This window comes from Podarcis raffonei, chromosome 7, assembly GCF_027172205.1.
Source record: "Podarcis raffonei isolate rPodRaf1 chromosome 7, rPodRaf1.pri, whole genome shotgun sequence".
NCBI lineage: Eukaryota > Metazoa > Chordata > Lepidosauria > Squamata > Lacertidae > Podarcis > Podarcis raffonei.
In genome coordinates, this window is record NC_070608.1 from 26,629,214 (window position 1) to 26,652,093 (window position 22,880).

At 41.3% G+C, this 22,880-nt stretch overlaps 1 protein-coding gene across 8 annotated transcripts in view; it reads left to right on the forward strand.

Moving 5' to 3' along the window:
- Nucleotides 1–22,880, forward strand: part of RUNX1T1 (RUNX1 partner transcriptional co-repressor 1) — a 148,131-nt gene that overhangs the window by 89,031 nt on the left and 36,220 nt on the right. For 7 of the 8 annotated variants that reach the window (XM_053395673.1, XM_053395671.1, XM_053395668.1 and 4 more), the window contains 4 exons: nt 1,411–1,548; nt 4,915–5,156; nt 6,319–6,408; nt 14,244–14,425. In XM_053395673.1, the coding sequence (XP_053251648.1) occupies nt 1,434–1,548; nt 4,915–5,156; nt 6,319–6,408; nt 14,244–14,425 (629 nt within the window). In that variant the 5' untranslated portion in view covers nt 1,411–1,433. Of the gene's footprint in view, nt 1–1,410; nt 1,549–4,914; nt 5,157–6,318; nt 6,409–14,243; nt 14,426–22,880 lie in introns of those variants that run through there. The other variant, XM_053395666.1, reaches the window with a different exon arrangement.

Genomic DNA, 22,880 nt, shown 5'->3' on the forward strand with positions numbered 1-22,880 from the left:
ATCCTTTATATAATTTGTGGAGTTTTTTGCGGACAGCTAATGGGGAAACAGAGCCAGGAATATTTAACCAAGCAGTCAGCAGGCTTACATCCCAGTCCTAAACCCATTAACTTGGAAGTCTGCCACTGGTTTGTTGGGACAACATGTGTCTGGGCAAAGGCACAGGATGAAACTGTGAGTTGCGTGTAATGTTGTCTTTGCACTAGTGGAAAGCCCTGGTGCAGGCTTCCTCAAACTCGGCCCTCCAGATGTTTTGAGACTACAATTCCCATCATCCCTGAGCCCTGGTCCTGCTAGCGAGGGATCATGGGAGTTGTAGGCCAAAAACATCTGGAGGGCTGAGTTTGAGGAAGCCTGCCCTAGTGAGTAGGTGGGAACAGCAAACATCAGGTGACCCACTCTGCATGATTAGAAGTGCGTTCTGCTAGGACAGAGCCCACCAATGAATACAATCCAAAGTCTATTTTGTTATTTCACTGCTGAGAAATGTACAATATACAGTGATGCAGGAAAGGGCCTTCTCTCTGGGGGGGACCTTACTTGTGCAACAACCTCCCCTTAGAGTTATGCTTGGTGCAAACTCTTGTTTGGACACCAAGTAAAAACTTGTCTGTTTGCCCAAGTATTCATAGGCTGGTAGTTTTATTGCTGAATAAAACTTGCTTTGCAGTTTTTAAGGACTTGTGGTTTTAAATGCTGTAGTTTTTATTTGCTCTTTTGGTTGATAGTTGAGGTCTGAAGAAGGAAGAGTTACAAACATATTGAATAACTAAAAACATTTTTGTTTAGCTAAGCCTACCCAGATGTTTAGAAAATTGATGCGACTCTTAATCGGGTTTTAGTCTATTGTTATTTCAACTTTCTGTCTTAAATTATTGTTGTTAGTTTTTTCTTAGTGGTAGTTTTATTGTTTTATCTTCTTTGTAAAACACTTTGAGGTTGTTTTTTTAATACAATTAAGTGATGTATAAATTTTATATAATACATAAACACACACACACACACACACACACACACATATAAATTTGATCATGCATTTCTCCATCTTTCCCATACTTCTTAATGTTATTGAAGGGAGAGGCTTCATTATAACAGCATTCAAATGACGTTTCCTTATTCCAGCACTTCATGCAAAATCATGCCCGAACTCTGCCAGAAAGGAGAGCAGAAGATTCTATATTATAACCCTGTTATAAATGAGGCTCTCCTTTCTGCGTTCTAGGGCTTAAGTGGTGTCAAAAACTTACCTTGACTAAAAACGTTACTCAGTCTTGAAGCAGTTTTAGCATAGTTTGAGACACTGAAAAATGTGTTATTTGCTTTCCTGGTTTTGTGCTGAAGACTTGGTTCAAATGATTTGCTACCTGGAGGAGGGGAGGAAAATTAAGCAAAATGTTATGTGTGTTTTAGATCGCATTGAGAAGCATTCCACAATGCCAGACTCACCTGTGGATGTGAAGACGCAATCCAGGCTGACGCCCCCAACAATGCCGCCTCCCCCCACTACCCAAGGAGCCCCAAGAACCAGCTCTTTCACACCCACAACGTGTAATTATACTTTTATTTCCTATATTATTTATGTCAGGATTATTGCTGCATGCAATGATGAAGAAATCTGTCATACACACTGTCAGGGGCTCAGGAGCAGAAGCACAGGGGAGAGAGGAAATGGAGAGCGAAGGGGAGGGATCCGAGGGGAGCGTAGGGGAGTATGACAGTGACCCGAGAGATTCCATGAGCTTCTCCAGCGAATCAGAAGATTCCCAGAAGGGGGCGCCGATGGTGAGGGCAAGGGGGTCCCAGGGGGGACGCACCAGAAGCAAGGGGCCAGCGGGGACTCCCAAGGCAGCAGCGGGGGATCAGGACCAGCTCCCCCACCAGAGCGCAGTGGGGGGGAAGAGTCACATGTGTCAGGGCCAGCCTCTCCTCCAGCGGGGAGAGAAGATGAGTCAGGGCTGACCACGCCCCCATCGGAAAGTGGGGAAACGGAGGGGAGGTCAGGTCCAGCTAGCCTCCCCGAAGGAGGGAGCAGTGACACAAGTGTAACGGTCAGAAGGAAGGTGGCAGGCTGGGCGCGCGCGCCAAGTTCAAATGTACAGGCGCGCGGGACAGCAGGAAACCCGGATTGGGAGCCAGGTCCTAAAGCCCGACGGAGGAAGGGGGAAGAGTCAGGGGACTCAGCGTCAGAAGAGTCTAGGAAGGGCGAGACCCCGACGGGCAGGCGGACCCAGAGGAGGAAAGAACAAAGGAAGAGGTGGAGCAAGGCTAGAGTCTTAAACTGGTGTCAGGGGGGAGGAGATTCAGATGGAGCTTCGGCGGTCTAGAGTTTGAGACGTAGTGCTGCACGCTGCGGCTGTGGAAGTGAAATTGAACTTCAATAAAGACTTTTATACTAAACAACGAAGCAGCGTTGGTCCTTGGTGAGCTGGGACCTCGGGCAGCTCTGACACACACGTATAATTAACACATGTATATGAACAGTAATATATTATACATATAGAGATATATGAGGCTGAGTCACATTCATAGATTTATGAATACTTTGAAATAGCAAGTGTTGCTTTCTTGCCCCCTGTAGTTAAAGTTCAAGCCTTTTTTTCTGTTGGTGAGAATTACAGAGAACTTTGTTCAGGAATATTTTATTATTGTTTTTTGATAGTTGCATGATATGTGTTTCTTATGAATGAGAAGACAAGGTTGCTCGTCCTTTTAAACCCATACTAATCAAAGGTACGCTGGGGTGGTCCTCACCTCTTGTCTTCTTGGCTTATCTAATTGTACACTCTCCCATCCCCTCTGCTGAGGAAATCAACCTGTGCATGTTATTTTGGGAGTCTTCTGAAATTGCGACAGGATGGGTTCAGTTCATATAACTAATTTGAACATTCTGAAACGGCGTGTGAACCAAAATACAGCCATCCCTTGCAATCTTCACTTCTCCAAATTTCCCAGTGCGGTTCTGCAAACAAATAATGCACACAAGGTAAAGTATGCATTAAAATGCATATTTTTAATGAAACAGACACAGAGAGATGTGTTATATTAGGGAAGATCTGCTTCACAAAAATGTGCATGTAGGCAAAAATGCATACAAAATTTGTATACTAGTAGACGTTTCCACTAAAATGCTGATTAATTTTCGTGAGCACTTCAAAAACATCACAAGCTGATGTAGAGAACTGAATTTAAGATGGAAAAAATTAAAAGCAGAGAGAACGTGAAATTGACAGATTCACCCATCCCATCTCTCGCTAACCAACCTTTTCACTTCTAAGTTTAGAAGTGGGTTGTCTTATTTTATTATCATGGGAACCTATTCCTCCTGCCATCTAGGGAAGCCAAGAGATGGCTGAATTCCTAATAGAGGTAGCTCATGCCTCAGCCATCCTAATCTCATGTTCTCCCCATATTTTTTGACTACCACCCTGTGAAGTCAGGGTTGGTGGGAATTCTGGTTTAAAACATCTGAAGGGCACAGTGTTGGGAACTTCTGTCCTATAGCCATATGATGACAGTGCTTATCACATAGCACTTTTTCTCCTATTGTGCCAGTCCAGGGGTGACTAACCTTTGCCCTCCCCAAGTGTTGGACTTCAACACCTGTCATCCCCAGCCAGCTTAGCCAATGGCCAGGGATGCTGAGAGTTACAGTCCAGGAACATCTGGAGTGCTATAAGTTAACCACCTCTGTGCTAGTCTGTGGCACATGGTGGTTGCACTGTTTACAGCTATCTGTTTTATCTCTGTTCTTGGAATATTTAGTTGAATGTAGCACCAGTGTGCTTATACAGATAACATATTGCACTTCTGCTATCAGACAATACCTGCCCACTTTATCCTATACAAAGGGGTAATCATTTAAACACTGTAAAGTTTTGTTGCCAGAAGAGCAGGTAAGATATCCTGCACCAGAGCCAGCTGTTCGTTCCTAGAGCCATTATCATCACTAGCTCAACTGGGATTTTTTTTTGGCTCAGGGATATATAGAATAAGGTAGCTGTTCCCTTAAGGAGCTTGTGATCCAGAAAGCCAATGCCATTCAAAATCTCAAGAAAGGCAATGTTGCCTTTTCGGCTTTTCTCATGAAAACTTGAGACAGAATGTAAAAAGGGAATGGGTCCAATATTTAAGACGGACTTTATTTTGGGTGTGGGGGTGTGCAGAGTTCTTCTCCTGTCCTTTTCAAACCCACAAGAAGACATACAAACAGTAATTATTGGTACGAAAAAACAACAACATCAAAAACAAGAAAAAATTCAGCTCAGCCCAACACTTACTCTAAAGTTCTACTAATTTGAAGATTTAAATGTTCATTCCGGAACCACAACGAAAAATTCTGTGTTAAAATATGCAGGAAAAAAGTAGGTGCTGGGATCTTCAGGTGAAGTAGTATACAAGTTTAATTAATAAATAAATTTATGCTGGGTTGTTGTTGTTTTTTAAAAAAGCAGGGGGACAAGTTAGGCAGGTGGGAGGTAAGGACCGTAGGTCAATAAAGAAACAATACTTGGATGGCTTTAGAAGAGGATATGGAGAATAAGGCTCTGAACTCTGTGCCTCCGTGGTCAGGCACAGTATGCTTTTGGAGGCCTGTTGCTGGGAATCACAGTGGGAGAGACTGCGATTGCACTCAGGTCCTGCTCTCAGGTGGGATCACAGGCATCTAGTTGGCCACTCTGAGAACAGGGTGCTGGACTAGAGAAGCCATTGGTCTGATGCATCAGGCTCTTCTTCTGTACTTAATACCTCCTCTGGACCTAAAATGTTTATGGCATTGACCTATGAAATGTTCAGTATGCAAGAAGCTACTGTCACATCATCAGACGTTTGCATTGAAGCCTGCCTTCAGATATATTCTGTTACAGAAAAGTAAATAAAAATATTTCTTTTCTTTTCTTTCCCCTCCCTTTTTAGTAACCAATGGCACAAGCCATTCACCAACAGCACTAAACGGGGCTCCTTCTCCACCTAATGGCTTTAGTAACGGCCCATCATCTTCCTCCTCATCATCCTTGGCTAATCAGCAGTTGCCACCAGCTTGCGGAGCTAGACAGCTTAGCAAACTGAAGAGATTTCTCACAACCTTACAGCAGTTTGGCAATGACATTTCACCAGAAATTGGGGAGAGAGTGCGTACCCTCGTGCTAGGACTTGTGGTAAGCTAATAATGACAGCAGCTTTAATTTTTATTTGTCTTTCCAGACCTGTACTTGGAAGTTCTCCTATTTATCTCTATAGTCGGAAAAGGATTTTGTGTCTAGATACATTTACTCATTTCACTTCCCATCCCAGCCTCCTTCCAAGGCTGCTGGGAAGTGTTTACAGTCTCAGCTATGGTCTTATCCACACTAGTTTTCATCAGTGCTTTCTAGGTATGGGCCTGTGCTTCTCTGATCCATGTCTGGGCACTTTTCTTTCGGCTCCATTGCTTTCTCCATGAAAACCCGCTCTTTAACGCTCTCGGCAACCCCCCAGAACTTGCTGTTTGTTCCGATTTAGCATTTACTGGCACAAAATGTGATGGTGATCGCTAGCTTGGATGGCTCTAGAGGAGAATTAGCAATTGTTGTGAAAGGATAGAACCATCAACAGGTTATTAATTACAAAAGTAGAACGTGAAACAAAAATGTTACAGTGCAGAATGCTCCTGTTCAGAGAGCCACTCAGCCCCTTTCCAGCATACTCCATTCCCTCCCTCTCTACTCTCACTTTTTCCATTTCCCCCACACATACACCTGGTACCCACTAAGCGTGCTCAGTCCTTCTTGGACTGCTTTTGGGTGTTTTCTCCCCTTAGCAACAATATCTGGAGATCTGCAGGTTTCCTATCCTGGGACTAGATGAATCTTTGGTACTGTTGCCAGTCAGTGTTTGGCTTGATGTAAGGCAGCTTCCTTTGTGAGCATGCAGAACCTTTGGTCACTTATTCCTTTTTCCAGATGCCTTTTTCCTATTCTGTTCCTTATGTGTGAGGCACAAAACTGATTGCCAGTTAGACATTGTCCTCAGAGTAAACTACTCAAATATCCTGGACCCTGGTATAATCTTAAAACTTGGACAGATAGTGTAGTGTACAATGGCAGTGGAAAAGATATGGTGGCAAAGCAGCTGTTCACTATAACAGATACAGTGTTGATGCTTCCTATATTGTGTAATTGAATGTTGTTTATACAATATGAATGTTATTCAGCAGTAACATACAGCAATTAAGAAAGTTACTGTGTGGAAAGTACTTTAGGCCTAATCTCTGTTGCCAAACATTTCTGTTATTCATCTTATTGAGTCAGATCTTTTTTCTTTTCTTTCCCCATTCAACAGAATTCTACTTTGACAATTGAAGAATTTCATTCCAAACTACAAGAAGCTACTAACTTCCCACTGCGACCTTTTGTCATCCCATTTTTGAAGGTATTGCACAGACCATTGGTCTGGAAACTGTTTTAAACCATATTGTTGCTAGGTCACAGATGTATGTTACAGTTTTGCTTTTTAAGAGTGAGGAAAATGAATCTACCATTTAAGGGCTCCCTTTCTTAGTGTAAGCGGGTGAGACTCTGTCAGAGTAACTATTTTATTTTCTTCCACTCCTAACTAGTCATGGAATCTAACAGCTCCCTAATTTATACACAGTACTTTGTACTATTCATTTATAATCCAACACTGACTTCCCTTGGTACATGGTGGAAGATTTGGGAGTTCAGGGGCAGCAGAATCCCTTTTCTGCACAACAAATGTTTCCTGTATTGAAGGGTGGAGAAGTCTTTAGCAAATATAGGATGCATGGGAGACAAGTTGGGCCAATTTGGTGGGGGTAGGTTTATGCTTTGAGACATAGACTGCATTCCGATGGCACTTTATTCTGCCTTCCTGATGTTTCCTTACCTGTTGATTTCTGCATTTTATGTGATCTTCACATGGTGGAAAAGCCACTTCTGGAAGTCCGGTGGACTCTAGGGAAAGTTCAGTGCTAATCTCAAGGTTAATTATTTCCGGGGGGGGGGAATCCATTTGCAACACTGTTGACTCAGACAATCACAGTAGTTTTGCCCTGTAATTTCACGTGACCAAATTTGGGGTGGCGAAATTTGGGGTGGTATCCCAGCATACAGTTCTTTCTTGCTGTCTGAAATTCAGCATGGCATGGCGGTATAACCATCAAAGAGCCAAAGTTCCATAATGCAGCATGTACTGCAGCGTATAAGAAATGTTAGGAGAAATCGGGACAGAAGTGCTAGCATTAGCAGCAGTAAAACTAACACAATAAACCCCACATCTGATCCTGGTCTCCTCCATGCTGTATTTGTCTTTTATTTGTACCCCCAGTTTTAGCAGGGAAGTTGAGGTTCCCATTGGGTATTTGTATCTGGAAACTTGAATCCGAGTGCTCATCAGGGTTCTGAGGGGATGAGTAGCATGTCATTCTTCTTTTGTTATTAGCCCAGTCAGTTTAGTGTTGTTGCAGATTTGACCCCTCCCCAAATCTGTCCATTTTTGCCACTGTACATTAACAGTTTCACACCAAGTTTGTAGTTACAGTAGCACAACGTGGTGGGACAGTGGTGTAAATCCACAATGTTGATATATCTTTAGGCTCAGTACAATTGAACTTTGTAGCAATACTATCTTCATCTTTTTAGCCAGGGGAGCCAGCATTGTGCCCTCTGGATTTTTTGGGACTCCTGCTGCCATCAGCTCCACCCGAGCATGGCTAATGCTTAGGGATGGCAGGAGTTCTAATCCACAACATCCAGAAGCTGCCACATTGGCTACCCCTGCTTTGGCCATAAGTCAAGGATAGGGGTGTACTCCAAAATGATTGTTATTACTGTTGACTCTGGTATTTGATATCAGTAGGTGGTCTAATTTATCTGTGAGCCTGTCAACTACCCTCCCTTCCCTCCAGTATATACCTAAATGGAAGAACACTTCTTTCATCCAAGAAAAGTGGTCAATACAAATGGATATGGATTTGTAAATTACAGTGGATTTAAACCTGAGCTCCCTTCACTGGAAGACACCTTTGGATTGTCATCTATATCCATTAGAGAACTAGTGGAAACCAGAAAACAAATAATGCAGTTCTTCTCCACTACTAAAGTTGGAGTAACCAAAACTTAACAAATTCATTCATCATTTTAGCATCACTTGAACAGGTGAGGCCAGGTTGTCAATCATTAGAATCTGTAGATAGGAATGTTTGAGGAATTCGATTTTGATAAATTCTGTTGCAAACTTATGTGCTCTGTAATTCACAATGTTACCCATCGGCTTTCATGCTTCTCAAATCTTCCAGTGCAGTTCGTGGCTCAAAAATATATCAAAATTCATTTTTAAATGCTTATTTCAAAATTCATATTTTGAGAGATAAATTGTTTAAAAATAGGTTTAAGTATGAATTTTCATGTGTTTAAAATAATAATAATAATAAACTCAGATTAATGGAGAAATGAGATAGATTGATGAGTGAACAGTTGCAAAAGTGGCAGATTGTAGATAGACTGAGTTGCCCCTCCCTCCCTGTAGAGCAGTAATTTAGCTTAGTTTAGCTCAATTTAATTAGTTAAGGCTCAATGTAGATGCAATTTTTATTCTCCATGGAGTACACATGGTGGAATACCAGTGAAAAATAGTAAGAATTCTGACCTGCTTTTTTGTCAGAGACAATCCCCATTAAAGAATACCTGGTACAATTAGGTGAACCTCTAGATAGCTTAAACAAGTGGCCTGGAATAGCACTTGGTGAAATTCATTCTTTCTTACTTTGGCTGCAATCCTATGTCCAGTTTCTTGGGTGTAAAGCCCATTTGCTCAGTGGGATTTACATTTTAGTGGACCTTTACAGGATCGCACACTTACCTACTTTTGATATTCTTAATTCTTTATAGCTAAAGCTTCAAGTAAGAGTTCTGATGAAATTAGCTCTTGTTTGAATGTCTTTGTTCCCCACACCACCTATTGGTTGAAAAACATGGCACCTGATGAAAGCATTCTTAAATTAAGATTTGGAGTGAAAGAAAATGTGTAGGGTTAAGATAGCATGGTGAAAGCTCCTTAAACGACCCTTTGATTGCTTTGATTGATCCCAAATCACCCCCCTGCTCACCTGCTAAGGCAGATCTTCTGCAAAGATGCGTGGCTGGGAATTCTGGTCTATATTCTGTGCTGAGAGGTTGTTTGTTTATTTAAAGCAGTATATCCCACCTTTTCTGGGTAAAATGGTTCCCAATCTCAAAGCACCTCACATGGCAGCATTAAAAAATAAAACTAAATAAATATAAAATTGAAAGCAAGATGGAGAAAAAGCAAAATGACAAATGCAGAGTTTCCATTCTTCATTTCTCCTTCCTGTTCTGAAAAAGCTGTCTGGAAAAGAGCCACAAGGAAGAGATTGTTACATGCATGGTAACTGCTGAATCAAGGAACACACACTTTAATCTTTGGTTGTATTTCCATGTGTTCTGTTAACCCTAATATTTTGTCTAATATTCTCCTGAAACAATAATGTGTGGGCTTAATACGTACACAATTTCTCCATACCCGCACATTACTACTACTTCTTTTTACAGTAACTTTTATGAGATTAGTTGTCTTTGCCCAATTCTCTGTTTCCAAGCTAGCAGTTGTGGTTTTCTCCTTGGAAAATACCACAACAACCTCTGCTTCAGATCTTAATTTGGGCCACTGAACCTGTTTTCAGTTCCCTGGATCAACTCTGTAACATCTGAAAAATCGATAAAGATGGGAATTCTCCTGAACATGGAGTTGTGATTTGACCATAGAAGTTGTATTTTCTATGGGATTTCACCCAATTTGCCGGGGTGTGTGTGTGTGTGGAATAATTCTGATTGCAACTGTTTTATATATACTGGAAGCTGCCCAGAGTGGCTGGGGAAGCCCAGCCAGATGGGTGGGGTATAGATGATATTATTATTATTATTATTATTATTATTATTATTATTATTATTATTATTATTGCCATTTGCACAGCAGCTTCTGCAACCTTATTGATCATATGTAGTAAGGCTCAAATGCTGTGCACTAGAATGAACTTCCAGAGATAGTCCAAGAAAACATTGTTTTCTTTCTTCAAGACTATATCCCCACATTGAAGAATATGTCCAGTGCAGAACGCTCACCACCCTGTGCTGCAATTAAGAGTTTCCCACCATACATTTAAAGTTCATTTAAAGCACATAAAAGGTAAAGGTACCCCTGCCTGTACGGGCCAGTCGTGTCCGACTCTAGGGTTGTGCACGCATCTCACTTAAGAGGCCGGGAGCCAGCGCTGTCCGAAGACACTTCCGGGTCACGTGGCCAGCGTGACAAAGCTGCTCTGGTGAGCCAGCACCAGCGCAGCACACGGAAACGCCGTTTACCTTCCCGCTATAAAGCGGTACCTATTTATCTACTTGCACTTTAGAGGTGCTTTCGAACTGCTAGGTGGGCAGGAGCTGGGACCGAAAGACAGGAGCTCACCCCGCCGCAGGGATTCAAACCGCCGACCATGCGATCGGCAAGTCCTAGGCACTGAGGTTTTACCCACAGCGCCACCCACATCCCATATTTAAAGCACATGTCTTCCACCAAAGAATTATGGGAACTGTGGTTTGTTAAGAGTGCTGAGAATTGTTGCTTTGTAAGCTACATTTCCCATTGGGGTGAGTAATGTGTTGTAAATGTATGACATGTATGCAGCACAGGTTTCATATCATGCAAAAAAAACCCCAAACTGCTAGGGTTGCCATATTTCTAGAAGTAAAATTCAGGACAATTAACCTCAACATCCCGGACATTTTGACGATTTTGCACGGGTTAAATCCCAGGCATGTCCGGGAAATTCTGGACATATGGCAGCCCTAATTCAAACACAATTTACTTCTGGGACAATTAAAAGCTTTATTTTTCTCAGAAGGAAGCAACACCAGTAGTATAAGTGTGCCAAATTACAAGCACCCTTAAAATGGACTATGAAGTGGCAGGGCACTTCTCTCATCGACACAGGAAAATGTGTGAACAGTGGGGGGGGGGTGAAAATAGGTGTGGTGAGGTGTCCTGTCCTTCCCCTACCCTCAGTTTTACTTTTCATTCATCATTTGTTTCTAACTAATGGCGTCTGCATTGTAGAATTTTTCATTCGTATTAGTAGAAGAATAAATTCCACAAGTGGTTTTACATATATGTGCAATAACTACACTTAACACACACACACACACAATATATATCCATATGTGAAATATAAGCGCACACATATAAATATGCCCACACGCAGATTGCTATGGATCTGAAGATTCCATTCGACCAATGGGAGGTGTTTCCCTTTGTTGTACTAGTGTTCTATGAGTGGGAGGGGTCCTTCTGTGAATGAAAGGTCCCTTCCATTCATGGAACAAAACCACTAGATACAGTCCCATGGTAACTGAACCAATTGGTTTAAATATACCTGGGACAAATATTTTTATTTCCTGGAATGTAATTTACTTGATTGTTCATTTGTAACTTTTTATACAGTTGTTTCCCAGGAAAACAAATTCTTACGCAGCTTTGATATCAGGCTGCAGTGTGTGCCTGTATGTGTTTAAGGGAGGGGGGGGAATCTTTCTGCTTTGCATTTCATCATACATTATCATCACAGTCAGGATGGCAGCTTTAAAAAAATGTGGGGAAGTGAAAGAGCTACAAGGACACAGCCAGACCTTTCCATCATTTCTTCTCACCATATGGTTGCCTTATCATTTATTTGGGATCACTGGAATCAAAGATGCAACTCTCTTTTTTTCTAATTTTAGTGCTTTTCCTCAAAGGAGACATTAATGACAAAAACCATATGGTTGTGGGAACATGGGCCTTAATAAGTGCATTGAAATGCTGCTGTAACAATATGCATTAAAGTCTTGTTTTCATTAAGCTAATGTAACCCACAGACCCTCGGTTCCATTTTGCATTTATGGAGAAACATTTACTGGAAGGATATTAGACACCGTTCTAATTACCTAATCTGGCACCAGAATTAGAGCAAACAAAATTGCTTTGTATTACCATTTTTTAAAAAATTGGCAGAAGATGTTTATGGAATCGCTAAATTAAACAGAGTACCAAGTGAAAGACCTCATGTATTGTGTCATCTGTATGTCTACATTTGTAAATGATCATGTACATGTTTCTCATTACTTATCCAGCTTCATAAGCAAAAGGGAAAAATTAGCATGCACAGCTACCTAGTAAGTTCTTCACTCTCAATAGGTATTTCTAGTCCAGGTTTATACAACTAGTTATGGATGCTCTCCCTCCCTTAACAAACACTAATTTAAATCAAGTTTTCAGTATTTTCCCCTGAATATGTTTGGTATAATTCAATTTTAATAAAATATTAGAAACTTACAGATTGCATCACTCCTCCACAGAGCTTGTTTATACTCTGTTCATCGGGGTTTCTTTTCAAGACATTTATTAAGCCCCATTCTGGCCTTGAGCCAGAAAACCCTCTGTCAAAAGACATCTGTGTGCAAGATGTCCAGCATGTGACATCATTTTCCAAAGAAGCATTTGGGAATTCGCCTGTCTTGAAGACTGTACAATTACGCCTGTGTGCATAGCTGAAAGCTCTGGTTGTCCTAATCTAAGAAGCAAGCTTGGTTGCAAATGGGAAGTGAACACATACGGACGCTGTGCTGTAGAGATGGGTGAACTTCCAAAAGCCCTCCTAGGATTAACTTGGAATTTACCCAAGGGGGGGGGGATTAGAAGAACTTGAGTAATTGTTTCCAGCCAAACTGAGGGAGCCTTTTCCCTACTCCCAAAGGGGAAAAAATGAAGACAGGAAAAAAGCACTGTGGGAGCAAAATCAGGACAAGGTGGTTTAAAGTTAGCTCTCTGTGGATGACCCAAGCAGGGTGGCTTTCAGCCCCTTCCCTTAGTTTGCTTTCCTAGTATCATATCTCATAGGATATGGGCTCCCTTGGGAGAAAGGGCAGGATATAAATGTTACAGCACTGGATTCTCATTACTTGGTAGCCCATTCGGACCACTCAATTCGCACCACGCGGTGCAACTACAAAAGTGACTAGTGAGGAGGAAAAAGTAGACACCTTGTTCCACCTGGAGTGTCCACTCTGTATGAACGGACACTTTCCTAACGCTAAGATGCAAATGTGTTATTGGGGGAACATATATTGTTTTTGTTTTCAGTGCATGTCTAAAGCTATGCAGTATAAAAGCGTAACTGTGAGGGTGTGTTTGCATCTTTCACAGCAAACTGTACAGGACTGAATCAGCTGTGGGACTTTTCCGATGTGGAAGAAAGTTTTATTGCTAGAAAGCATGTGTGAGTGTGCTCTCTCGCTTTCCGCAATCCTCCTTCCTCAAAGGGAGAGACAGCCACATCCCTTGAGAATGCTGCAATTTTTTTAATTAAAAAAAAACCTTTCAGTGCTTTAACCTATTTATGCATGAAGCGGTACATAGCAGCTGGAGAAGGGCCAGATGGTCACAGAGGATATTTGTTGTTGTTGCTCACATCCTAGCCCTGCTTCGCTAAAGAAGCCCTGTTTTCAAGGGGCTTCTAGATACCAACAGCCCAGTGTTAACCGACTGGGAAGTAAACCCTTTCTGTTTTACCCAACCAAGTTTCTAGCTGTAGAATAATAATAATAATAATAATAATAATAATAATAATAATAATAGTAATAGTAATAATTTATTTGTACCCCACCCATCTGGCAGGGCTTCCCCAGCCACTCTGGGCAGCTTCCAACAAAGATTAAAAATACATTAAAATGTCACACATTAAAAACTTCCCTGAACAGGGCTGTCTTCAGATGTCTTCTAAATGTCAGGTAGTTGTTTATCTCTTTGACATCTGATGGGAGGGCGTTCCACAGGGTGGGCGCCACTACCGAGAAGGCCCTCTGCCCGGTTCCCTGTAGCTTTGCTTCTCGCAGTGAGGGAACCGCCAGAAGGCCCTCAGCGCTGGACCTCAGTGTCCAGGCAGAACGATGGGGGTGGAGACGCTCCTTCAGGTATACTGAAGGTATTTTGAGGTTGCAGGTAAAAATTCTGGTTCAAATGTTGAGGATTGAAGCAAAAGATGAATAATGGTTATGAAAGATTAAATGCACACACATACATTACAGCTGAACTGTGTGTGTGTGTGTGTGTGTGTGGAAATGTATCTTTGTGCTTGTGAGGCTAAGGGGGTGCTTTCTAATGGGGGTGTATGTTGTGATGCTGCTCCTCTGATCTTTCAGGCCAATCTGCCCCTGCTACAGCGGGAGCTCCTGCACTGTGCAAGGTTGGCCAAGCAGAACCCCGCCCAGTACCTCGCTCAGCATGAGCAGCTGCTTCTGGATGCCAGCACCACCTCACCTGTTGACTCCTCAGAGCTGCTTCTCGATGTGAACGAAAACGGGAAGAGGCGAACTCCAGACAGGTAAACGTTTTGGAGGGCTTCTTTGCCTGTTGCATCAGAATGTTGGGTAATCATTATTCCTTGACCAGTATCCCAGCACACTGAAAAGAGGTCCCTGCTTTATTTAAATGACGTAAATAACTTTCAGTGGGTCAAGATATTCCTTTGAGTGTTGTATGAATATATGAGTTCTGACTCTATACGGTTGGGCAGAATGAAGTCTCAGACAGTGGGAGCAGTGCCTGTTGGGGGACAGAGCTGTGTGTCACATAGCTGTGGCCCTTAAGCTAGGTTGCTCTCCTCAGGTGTAGTGGAGAATGTTGTCACAGGATCAGTGTCACCTGCTAGCCATGTCAGCTTGTCTGCGTAAGGGAAGAGCGCCATTTTGTTCTTCTCAGGAACCAAAGAAGTTGAGCTGATTCTGCGGGTAAAAGATGATCTGTAAAAGAGAGACAAAAAACAACAACAAAAGCTTTCTTGTTCTGAGTCACAGTATTGGGCCAGTGGAGACTTTCTGGGATCTCAGGCTAACATCTTTCTCTAATGTCTGAAACCTTTCAATCCAAAGTACCAGAAACTCTACCTGGGACCTTTTTAAATGCAAAGGTTATGTTTGTTTATTGCCACACATGTACACTCTACTTTTAAGCAGTGAAAAGTTTCTGAGGTATAGCACTTGTGCAGGATTCAGTTTCCTTTGGAAAGAGTTCATAGGAAGCTTATGGTGTTTGTAATATTTGTATATAAGCTGAGCAGACATTGGAGATTTGCAGCAGTAACACATTTGCAGCAGATACTGCTCCTTCGTTAGGATCCTTCCAGAGAGCAATTCAGCTCTCCATGGGTCTTTTGTAGTCCAAGTCTGAAATGTTCCATCTTTCACACAGTCACAAAATTAGCACATTCCCTCCCTGGGTGGAGGGAGTGGGAAGCTGAACTCGTTACCCAAAAGTCTGTCTTCTTCTGGAAGGGTCTGCAACGGTTAGCTCCTATAGCAATCTCTTCTGCACAACAAAGCCATTTCTGTTTGGCAGGTTTGACCATGCCAGTTATGAAGAGGATATATATTGTAGTGGTTTTTTGCTCTCTGGAGTTAATAATGGAGTAGGTCAGGTTCCTGGCTCTTAGCACCACAGGGTAGGAGAAGAAATTACTACAGATGGTCTCAGGAGGGCTGTTGGTACAAATGCCATCCCGCTAAGGCAGGTCCTCTGTTGGTCTACAGAGTCTTCTGGTCCCTAGTGACTGATGACATCATCCAGATTCCAGGCTTCCACTCTGTATTAGTAGCCACTCTTTTGATCACTGCAACTGCACTGCTTTCTGCTGCAAACCAAATACTCATTTCAAAAAAGATGAAACTTGCCCAAGAACTTGAATACAAGGTGAAGCCAGTGTTTGAGCCACAGAGCACAAAACAACTCATTTGGACCTGCAGATTTTGTCCAACTGAATGCCCTGTAGCATATTTGATACAATCGCATCTGCTGTTCTGTATTTAGTCGCATCTGCGAGTGCTCTGGTGACATCCCATTGCACTGAGGCTGGGTGAATTTATTGACAGAGTTCATTGCAGAATGCTGGGCTTTTTATTTTGATAGAAATGTAGTTGGTTTTTATAGTTGGAAGAGGGCAGGATAAAAATCAAGTTAAAATAAATTAACTAAGTTATGCTTGAATGCAACAGAATGTTCCATTATCAGTAATCAGTGGAGATCTCTGCTTTTTCATGATAAGCCTGAAGGCACAATTTGCCCCTAAATAATTAGGATTATAATGGAGCTCTCTTCACGGGTACTAGCCAACAAATTGTTTGGTTTGTTGCATGTACATTTAAAGTGGCTAGCAGATCATTTGGATTCCAGATATGTCTGTCACTGTCTCTGTTTCGTGTTTTTCTCTTAAGAAAACATTCAATATAGGCCAGGAGAGGGAGAGATGGTTTATATTCTGGTTTAAAGAGCTGTTTTCCAGCCATCTATATCCCACTCCGGCTCCCTGGCTCACATATCATTTTCACTGAGCTGAAAAGGAATGCTATATAGGGATGTGGTAGTTGCTCCCCCTAACATGCCCCAGCACTGCCTGCATGTAAACGTAGTAAAGGGAAAACAATACTTCAAGGACTGCCTCTCCCCAAATGCGTTGACCCAGACCCTGTGATCATCATCCGAGGTCCTTCTTCGTGTGCCTCCTCTACTAGGGGTCTGGAAGGTGTCAACATGAAAGCAGGCCTTTTCTGCTGTGGCTCCCAACTTGTGGAATCCTCTCTCCAAGGAGGCTCACCTGGTGCCTTCTTTATATATCTTTTGTTGTTGTTTAGTCATTTAGTCGTGTCCGACTCTTCGTGACCCCATGGACCAGAGCACGCCAGGCACTCCTGTCTTCCACTGCCTCCCGCAGTTTGGTCAAACTCATGCTGGTAGCTTCGAGAACACTGTCCAACCATCTCGTCCTCTGTCGTCCCCTTCTCCTTGTGCCCTCCATCTTTCCCAACATCAGGGTCTTTTCCAGGGAGTCTTCTCTTCTCGTGAGGTGGCCAAAGAATTGGAGCCTCAGCTTCAGGATCTGTCCTTCCAGTGAGCACTCAGGGCTGATTTCCTTAAGAATGGATAGGTTTGATCTTCTTGCAGTCCATGGGACTCTCAAGAGTCTCCTCCAGCATCATAGTTCAAAAGCATCAATTCTTTGGCAATCAGGCTTCTTTATGGTCCAGCTCTCACTTCCATACATCACTACTGGGAAAACCATAGCTTTAACTATATGGACATATATATATATATATATATGTATCTTTAGGCACCAGGAAAAACAATCCCTCTTCTTCCAGGCCTTTGACCAATTAAACAATCTATGTCACCTTTTAAAGTGTGGGGAGGTATAGTTTTGTTTGTAACTACAGCATGTATTTTTGTGGTTTTATATTGTAAACTACCCTATGATCCTCGGATGAAGGCTGGTATATAAATTTAATTAAATAATAACACTAGTAATAATAGAGCCTACCAGAATTCTGTGTAAACTATTGTGCCTTCAGTGGACTGGATCAAGCCCTAGTATTTTTATTTTATTTTTATCTATAGAAGATTGCATTTGATTTCTTGGCTCTAGATGATTTTAAGGATAAGCCACAATGTTTTCCCTTATGCTTTCAATTTTCCTTGTTCTTACGACTAGTAGTTAGTTTCCACTTTCCGGCTTATTTTTGGCGACCACAGTTTACTCCTCATGATTTTTAAAAGCACTGTCCTATGACTCCTTCTGAACAAGCATAAATCAAAAGAGAAGGAAATGAAGTTCAGATATCTGAGCAATGTTTGGCACAGGCTCCTGGAATAGCTAGAAGGGAAACTGCTTTTATTTAATCAACAGCAATCATAAGTAATTTAATTGTTGATGCTCACCTTTTAAGCTGAGTTCAGTATAGATGATCCATTTAAATATTAGACATTACACTGCCATTGTCTTCTGTATAGTCAACTCCGGATGTTACAGCACACCAAGATTACTTGAATACTTGAATAAAAGAAGCAGGGAGAATACTCACCCAACTGGATCCAAAGTCAATTAGGTCATGACATGGCCCAAGATGTCACAGTATTTATGCCACAGACTTGTGGATGGGAGATAATCCTGTTGCAGTCTGAACATTTCAGACTATCTTGCAATTTGAGAATCCAAATTAGTTAACCATATGAAAGCATCCCTGCAGGACAAAACTTAGCTAACTTCTTTGATGTTTCATTACAATCTAGGAGTATATAAATCTAGTTAGTTAGATCGATCAATCAATCAATCTTACTGAACAAAAGGAGTTGTGATAATTTATGGCAAATTTAAATTATGGCATCAAAATTGTTCACTGATTTCTATGTCACTGCCTAACTTTTCCCATTGTTATGCGTTTTCCATGATGTGTTTATCCTTGCTAAGGCAAGCAACATAAATTTCAGTTTGATTTCTAACTCTGTACTTATGTCTGGACACACTACAGTTTCTAAAAACATGCATGTTGGTGTTAGAACATCCCTTATGGATTCCAACCACCACCACCACCCCCAATATCTGTTCACAATGGTTACCTGTTGTTTGAGATGTCCTAGTCTTGTTAGAGGCTGTGTCATAAAATAAACCCAGAAGAGAATGTCAGGTACTGGGAAGTTGTTGTTTTTTAATATCTACCATTGGTGGCAGCACTGGAAGTCTACAGTGACTTGGATCCAAAGATTGGAAAGATAAAATGTATTATCATCATTTTGTGAACTCTTGCACAAGTGCTATCAGAACACTTCTTGTATTGCAGCACTATAGTGCTTTGGGGTTTAGGGTTAGGCAAATCTGTCAGTTTTGGTACCTGTTTCACATTTTTCCAGACTTACATTTGAGATATCCTTGTTTCTGCATCAATCTGCAATAAAATAAAATATCCTAATGAAAATTCTAGTACACTTTCCCCCTAACATAAACCTTTTCATGTGCAATTTTGCCTACCATACATATTTTTGAAAGCATTTTCCCCTAATATAATGTATTTTGCATATTTTTCACTATTAGGTGCTCACTTTCCCCTAATATATGTACTTGTATACACACTATTTGGTTGGAGAACTGTATCACAAAATTAAGAGAAGTGCACGTTTTAAATAGCTGCATTTTGGTTCACATCTTGTTTTGGGAGGTGTGAATGCCAACCGAACCAAATTTCTCCCCCATCCCTAATTAGAGTTTTGTTGCAGCATGAAAAACCTGGTGAATAAGGAAGTTGCAGGCTGCCAAATATGAACTTTAGTGAGCCATAAAGAGATTTTGGAAAGAGCTCGTGCATAGCATTGCACAAGGATTTGCAGAGACAGAATGACTCTCGATTTCTCACACAGTGCTTTTCTACTAGGCTATAAATAGTACTGCCATGAAGAATTTCCCCTAACAGAAACAAACCACTCTATCCAAGCCTGTGTTTATGATTTTCACCAAGCTGAAGAGGTATTTTAAAGATGGCAGGCTGCATAAGTCTGATGCTGCAGTGTACATACTTGATATCCATCTCTTCCTCCTACTGTCTCAGCTCAAACAGGTTTTACAGGTTCTGTAGTGCTTCAAAACCTGCAAAACCTAACTACAGCTAGGCAGAAAAGCTGAGAAGTGTATTCAAGTTGCCGAATGACTATCATCTCTGTGTAAGCTAAATGGCATGTTGTTCCATTCATTCTGGGTCCAGGATATTTTGAAGAGAAACTTCTCCCAGATGAGCCTTTACAAGTATAAAGATCTTTAAAGAAGTCCTGCTACTGTGTAGGAAACAGGACCTTTTCGATAGTGGCACATTCTTGCAGAAAGCTGCTCCCATTGAAGTGCAGAGACTTGGCCTATTGCTGATCTACTGAAAGACGTTTAATGCCATCAAGTTGTTTTTATGATACGTTTGTAGATTTCCTTGAGATGCATGTGGACAGCGACTCATAAATTAAAGAGAACAAACAATTTGAAGGGATAACGCTTAATTCTGCTTGCTGTTCTTTTTCTTAGCCAATTTTTGCGGATTTGGTGGATTTGGAAATTGTTACTATCCAATATTGTATTTAGATGGAATATTTGCATTTAGACATTATAATTTTTATTGATTTTAAGTTCCTAGTGAGAAATGCCCCCCCACACTTTAAAAACTGAGCAGGTGGGGTAGAAATTAGTTAAAATAAAGCTAATAAATCCCACCATTCACCCTTCCTTGGTGTGAAGGGCTGCCTGTTCAATGAAAGCTGAAAAAAGGTTCAATATTCCTTGTTTCTGCCTTGTGCATGTACCCACTCTTACCATAAAGGTTTGTGGAGAACCAGGAAAAACATATAATACAATTAATATAACATACTATAATTCAGTAACTTAAATATTATATATACCCCGGTCTACTGTAGGAGATGCCTGCCAGCAGAGCTCTGTGTTTTCTTGGTGCATATGGTCTGATACGGATGAGCAGCCACAGTGAGAATTTGGAGTCTATTAAACTAGCTCATTAAAAAGATCAATCTGTTTCTGTAATAATACTGGGAGCCATCAGTCATTGAATGAGAGAAGAAAGTGACACCTGAGGAGACAACACACTCACACACATATATGTACATATATTTCTTTTTTATAACTGCATAGCATGCCAGATGAAAAATGCTCTGCTCACTCTATAAATGACTCCCCCCGCTCCCAGACTTATACCCTATTTCGGGAAGTGGCATAATGACTATTCCATCACATTTGATCCAATGCTTCTTCTTCTGTCCTGTGCCAAGGAACTTATATGTAAAGAATACATATGTAAAGAATATAGTGAAATTGCTACATATATAACCGTAGCCCCTAACTAGTATATATTAATTACCTAGCTTTCTAGATATAGTATAATGAATAGCAACAATGTGTGTGTGATTGGCTAAATTGCCTTGCTTTATAAGAACAAAGGAAAGATGTCAAAGATGAGGCAACTTTATGGATATTTGGGATTCATTTACTGAATTTTGTAACCAGAGGCTGTAATCTTGTACCTATGTAATTGTCAGTAAGTTCAATTGAACTTAATGAGACTTACTTCTCAGGAGACATGCATAGCATTGTGCCGTGGATATATTTATGCCTAACCCAAGGAGAACTGAAGGCAGAGAAATAACCAAAAACAAAGCCCTGCTGGGTTTGCACCAGCAATGTGGAAGATGGCAGGGGGCAGCGACAGTGTTTATCCAGTTTCCTTTCTTCCGTTTCCAGTTGGTTGTGCTTTCCCCCAAGATCTTCCATTTCAATTGGGTGCAAAATTAGTCCCAAAATTAGTTCAAGTACTGGAAAGCTGCTCCACCTAGTCCCATTCTGGGGGGTGTAAATAAATTGGCTATCCACTCAGTGTGGTGTGTTTCTTTTTAAGTTCTTCACAGTCTGCTTGGGTGTCATCAATTTGGTGCCATCAACAAACCTGGCCACCTCATTGTTCACTCCTAATTCCATATCATTTATAAAAAACTTTAAAACTACAGGTTCCAGTACAGCTTCTTTCTTCCCTCCACTTTGAGAATTGTTCATTTATTCCTATTACTGTTTGCAATAACCAGTCCTGCTAAGTTGAATGAGACAAAGAATCTTTCTGAAATCCAAGACTAAAGTGTCTGTGAGACCGACATGCTGTTGACACTCTCAGAGAGCTCTAAGATTTAGAGAAGCAGGACTTCCCTTTGCAGAAGCCATGCTGATTCTTCTTTAGACATGTTCTCCTACATGCTTGATATGACAGAATCTTTAATAATGTGTTGATAATATTTATCTTTAATAATGTGCTTCTCTAATCTACCCATAAAGATGTTAACATTAAGCTAACTGGCCTGTAATTTCCCCGGATTCCTTTAAAAAACAGGTGTTACATTGGCTACTTTCCATTGCTAGTATGGAGGCCAATTTTAGAGGCAAGTTACATATTTTTGTTAGAAGAGCAGCAGTTTCATATTTGATTTGTTCTCTTGGGTGGATGCTATCTGGTCCTGGCAATTTGTTCTTTTTAGTTGCCAGTAAGCCTTAGAAGATCATGTCTATTTGTCTCAGTCCTTCAGACTATCTCCTCAAAAAAGTCAGCCTATGCATAGGTTACCTACATCTTTTGCAGCAAAGACAAGCACAAAATCCTTTCAGCCTCTCTGCAATTTCCCTGTACACCTTTGGCAGAAACTCTTTTATCCTGTAATGCTCCAACTGCCTCACTGACTAATTTCCTGCTTCTGACCTTTTTTTGGTCTTGGCAATAAGAACAATTATTGTTGTGTTGTTTTCAGCAGTTCTCAAATTCTTTTTCCCCACTTGCCTTATTGTCAACATACATTTGTCTTTCTTCCAGAACATTGTGTGCTCAGAACACTTATCCACAAAAGTGGATGTGCAATTTCCATAATGTTAAGATATTCCCGTGTCGTTAATTGCACACCGTTGCACATTTTAAAAGCACCTTCATTCGCCATTTGATTACCTTGTAAAATAAGCTATTGTTCTATTTGCATTTTGCCAACAAGAATAAGGTAGCATTACTCAGGCTCAGTTTCTAGTGAGAAATTAAATAATCCTTACCCAGCTCCATAGGTGGACAGCAGTCACCTTGGCAATTATGGACAGCAGTTCAAATATATTCTCCATACATCCTCCTGTCTACTGAACACCCACTACACTTGAATTTGAAAGCTAATTGTTTCTGAGGGGTATTTCATCCATTTCCTACAGACCTAAATCAAATGTGGATTAGTGGCTGCTGTCCCTATCCTCTCCACCATATTTTTCATGTTCCTGTAATGAAGATGTTCTTTGGTCTTGCATTCTGCTTCAGGCAATCAGAAATGTGCCCTGCAACTTGTGGGTGCTTTGTGATAGGACACCTGTTTTGCAAGCAGAAGGTCTAGGTTCAATCCCTGACGCCTCCAGTTAAGCAGAACAGAGGACAGATGATTGACTGCCAGTCAAG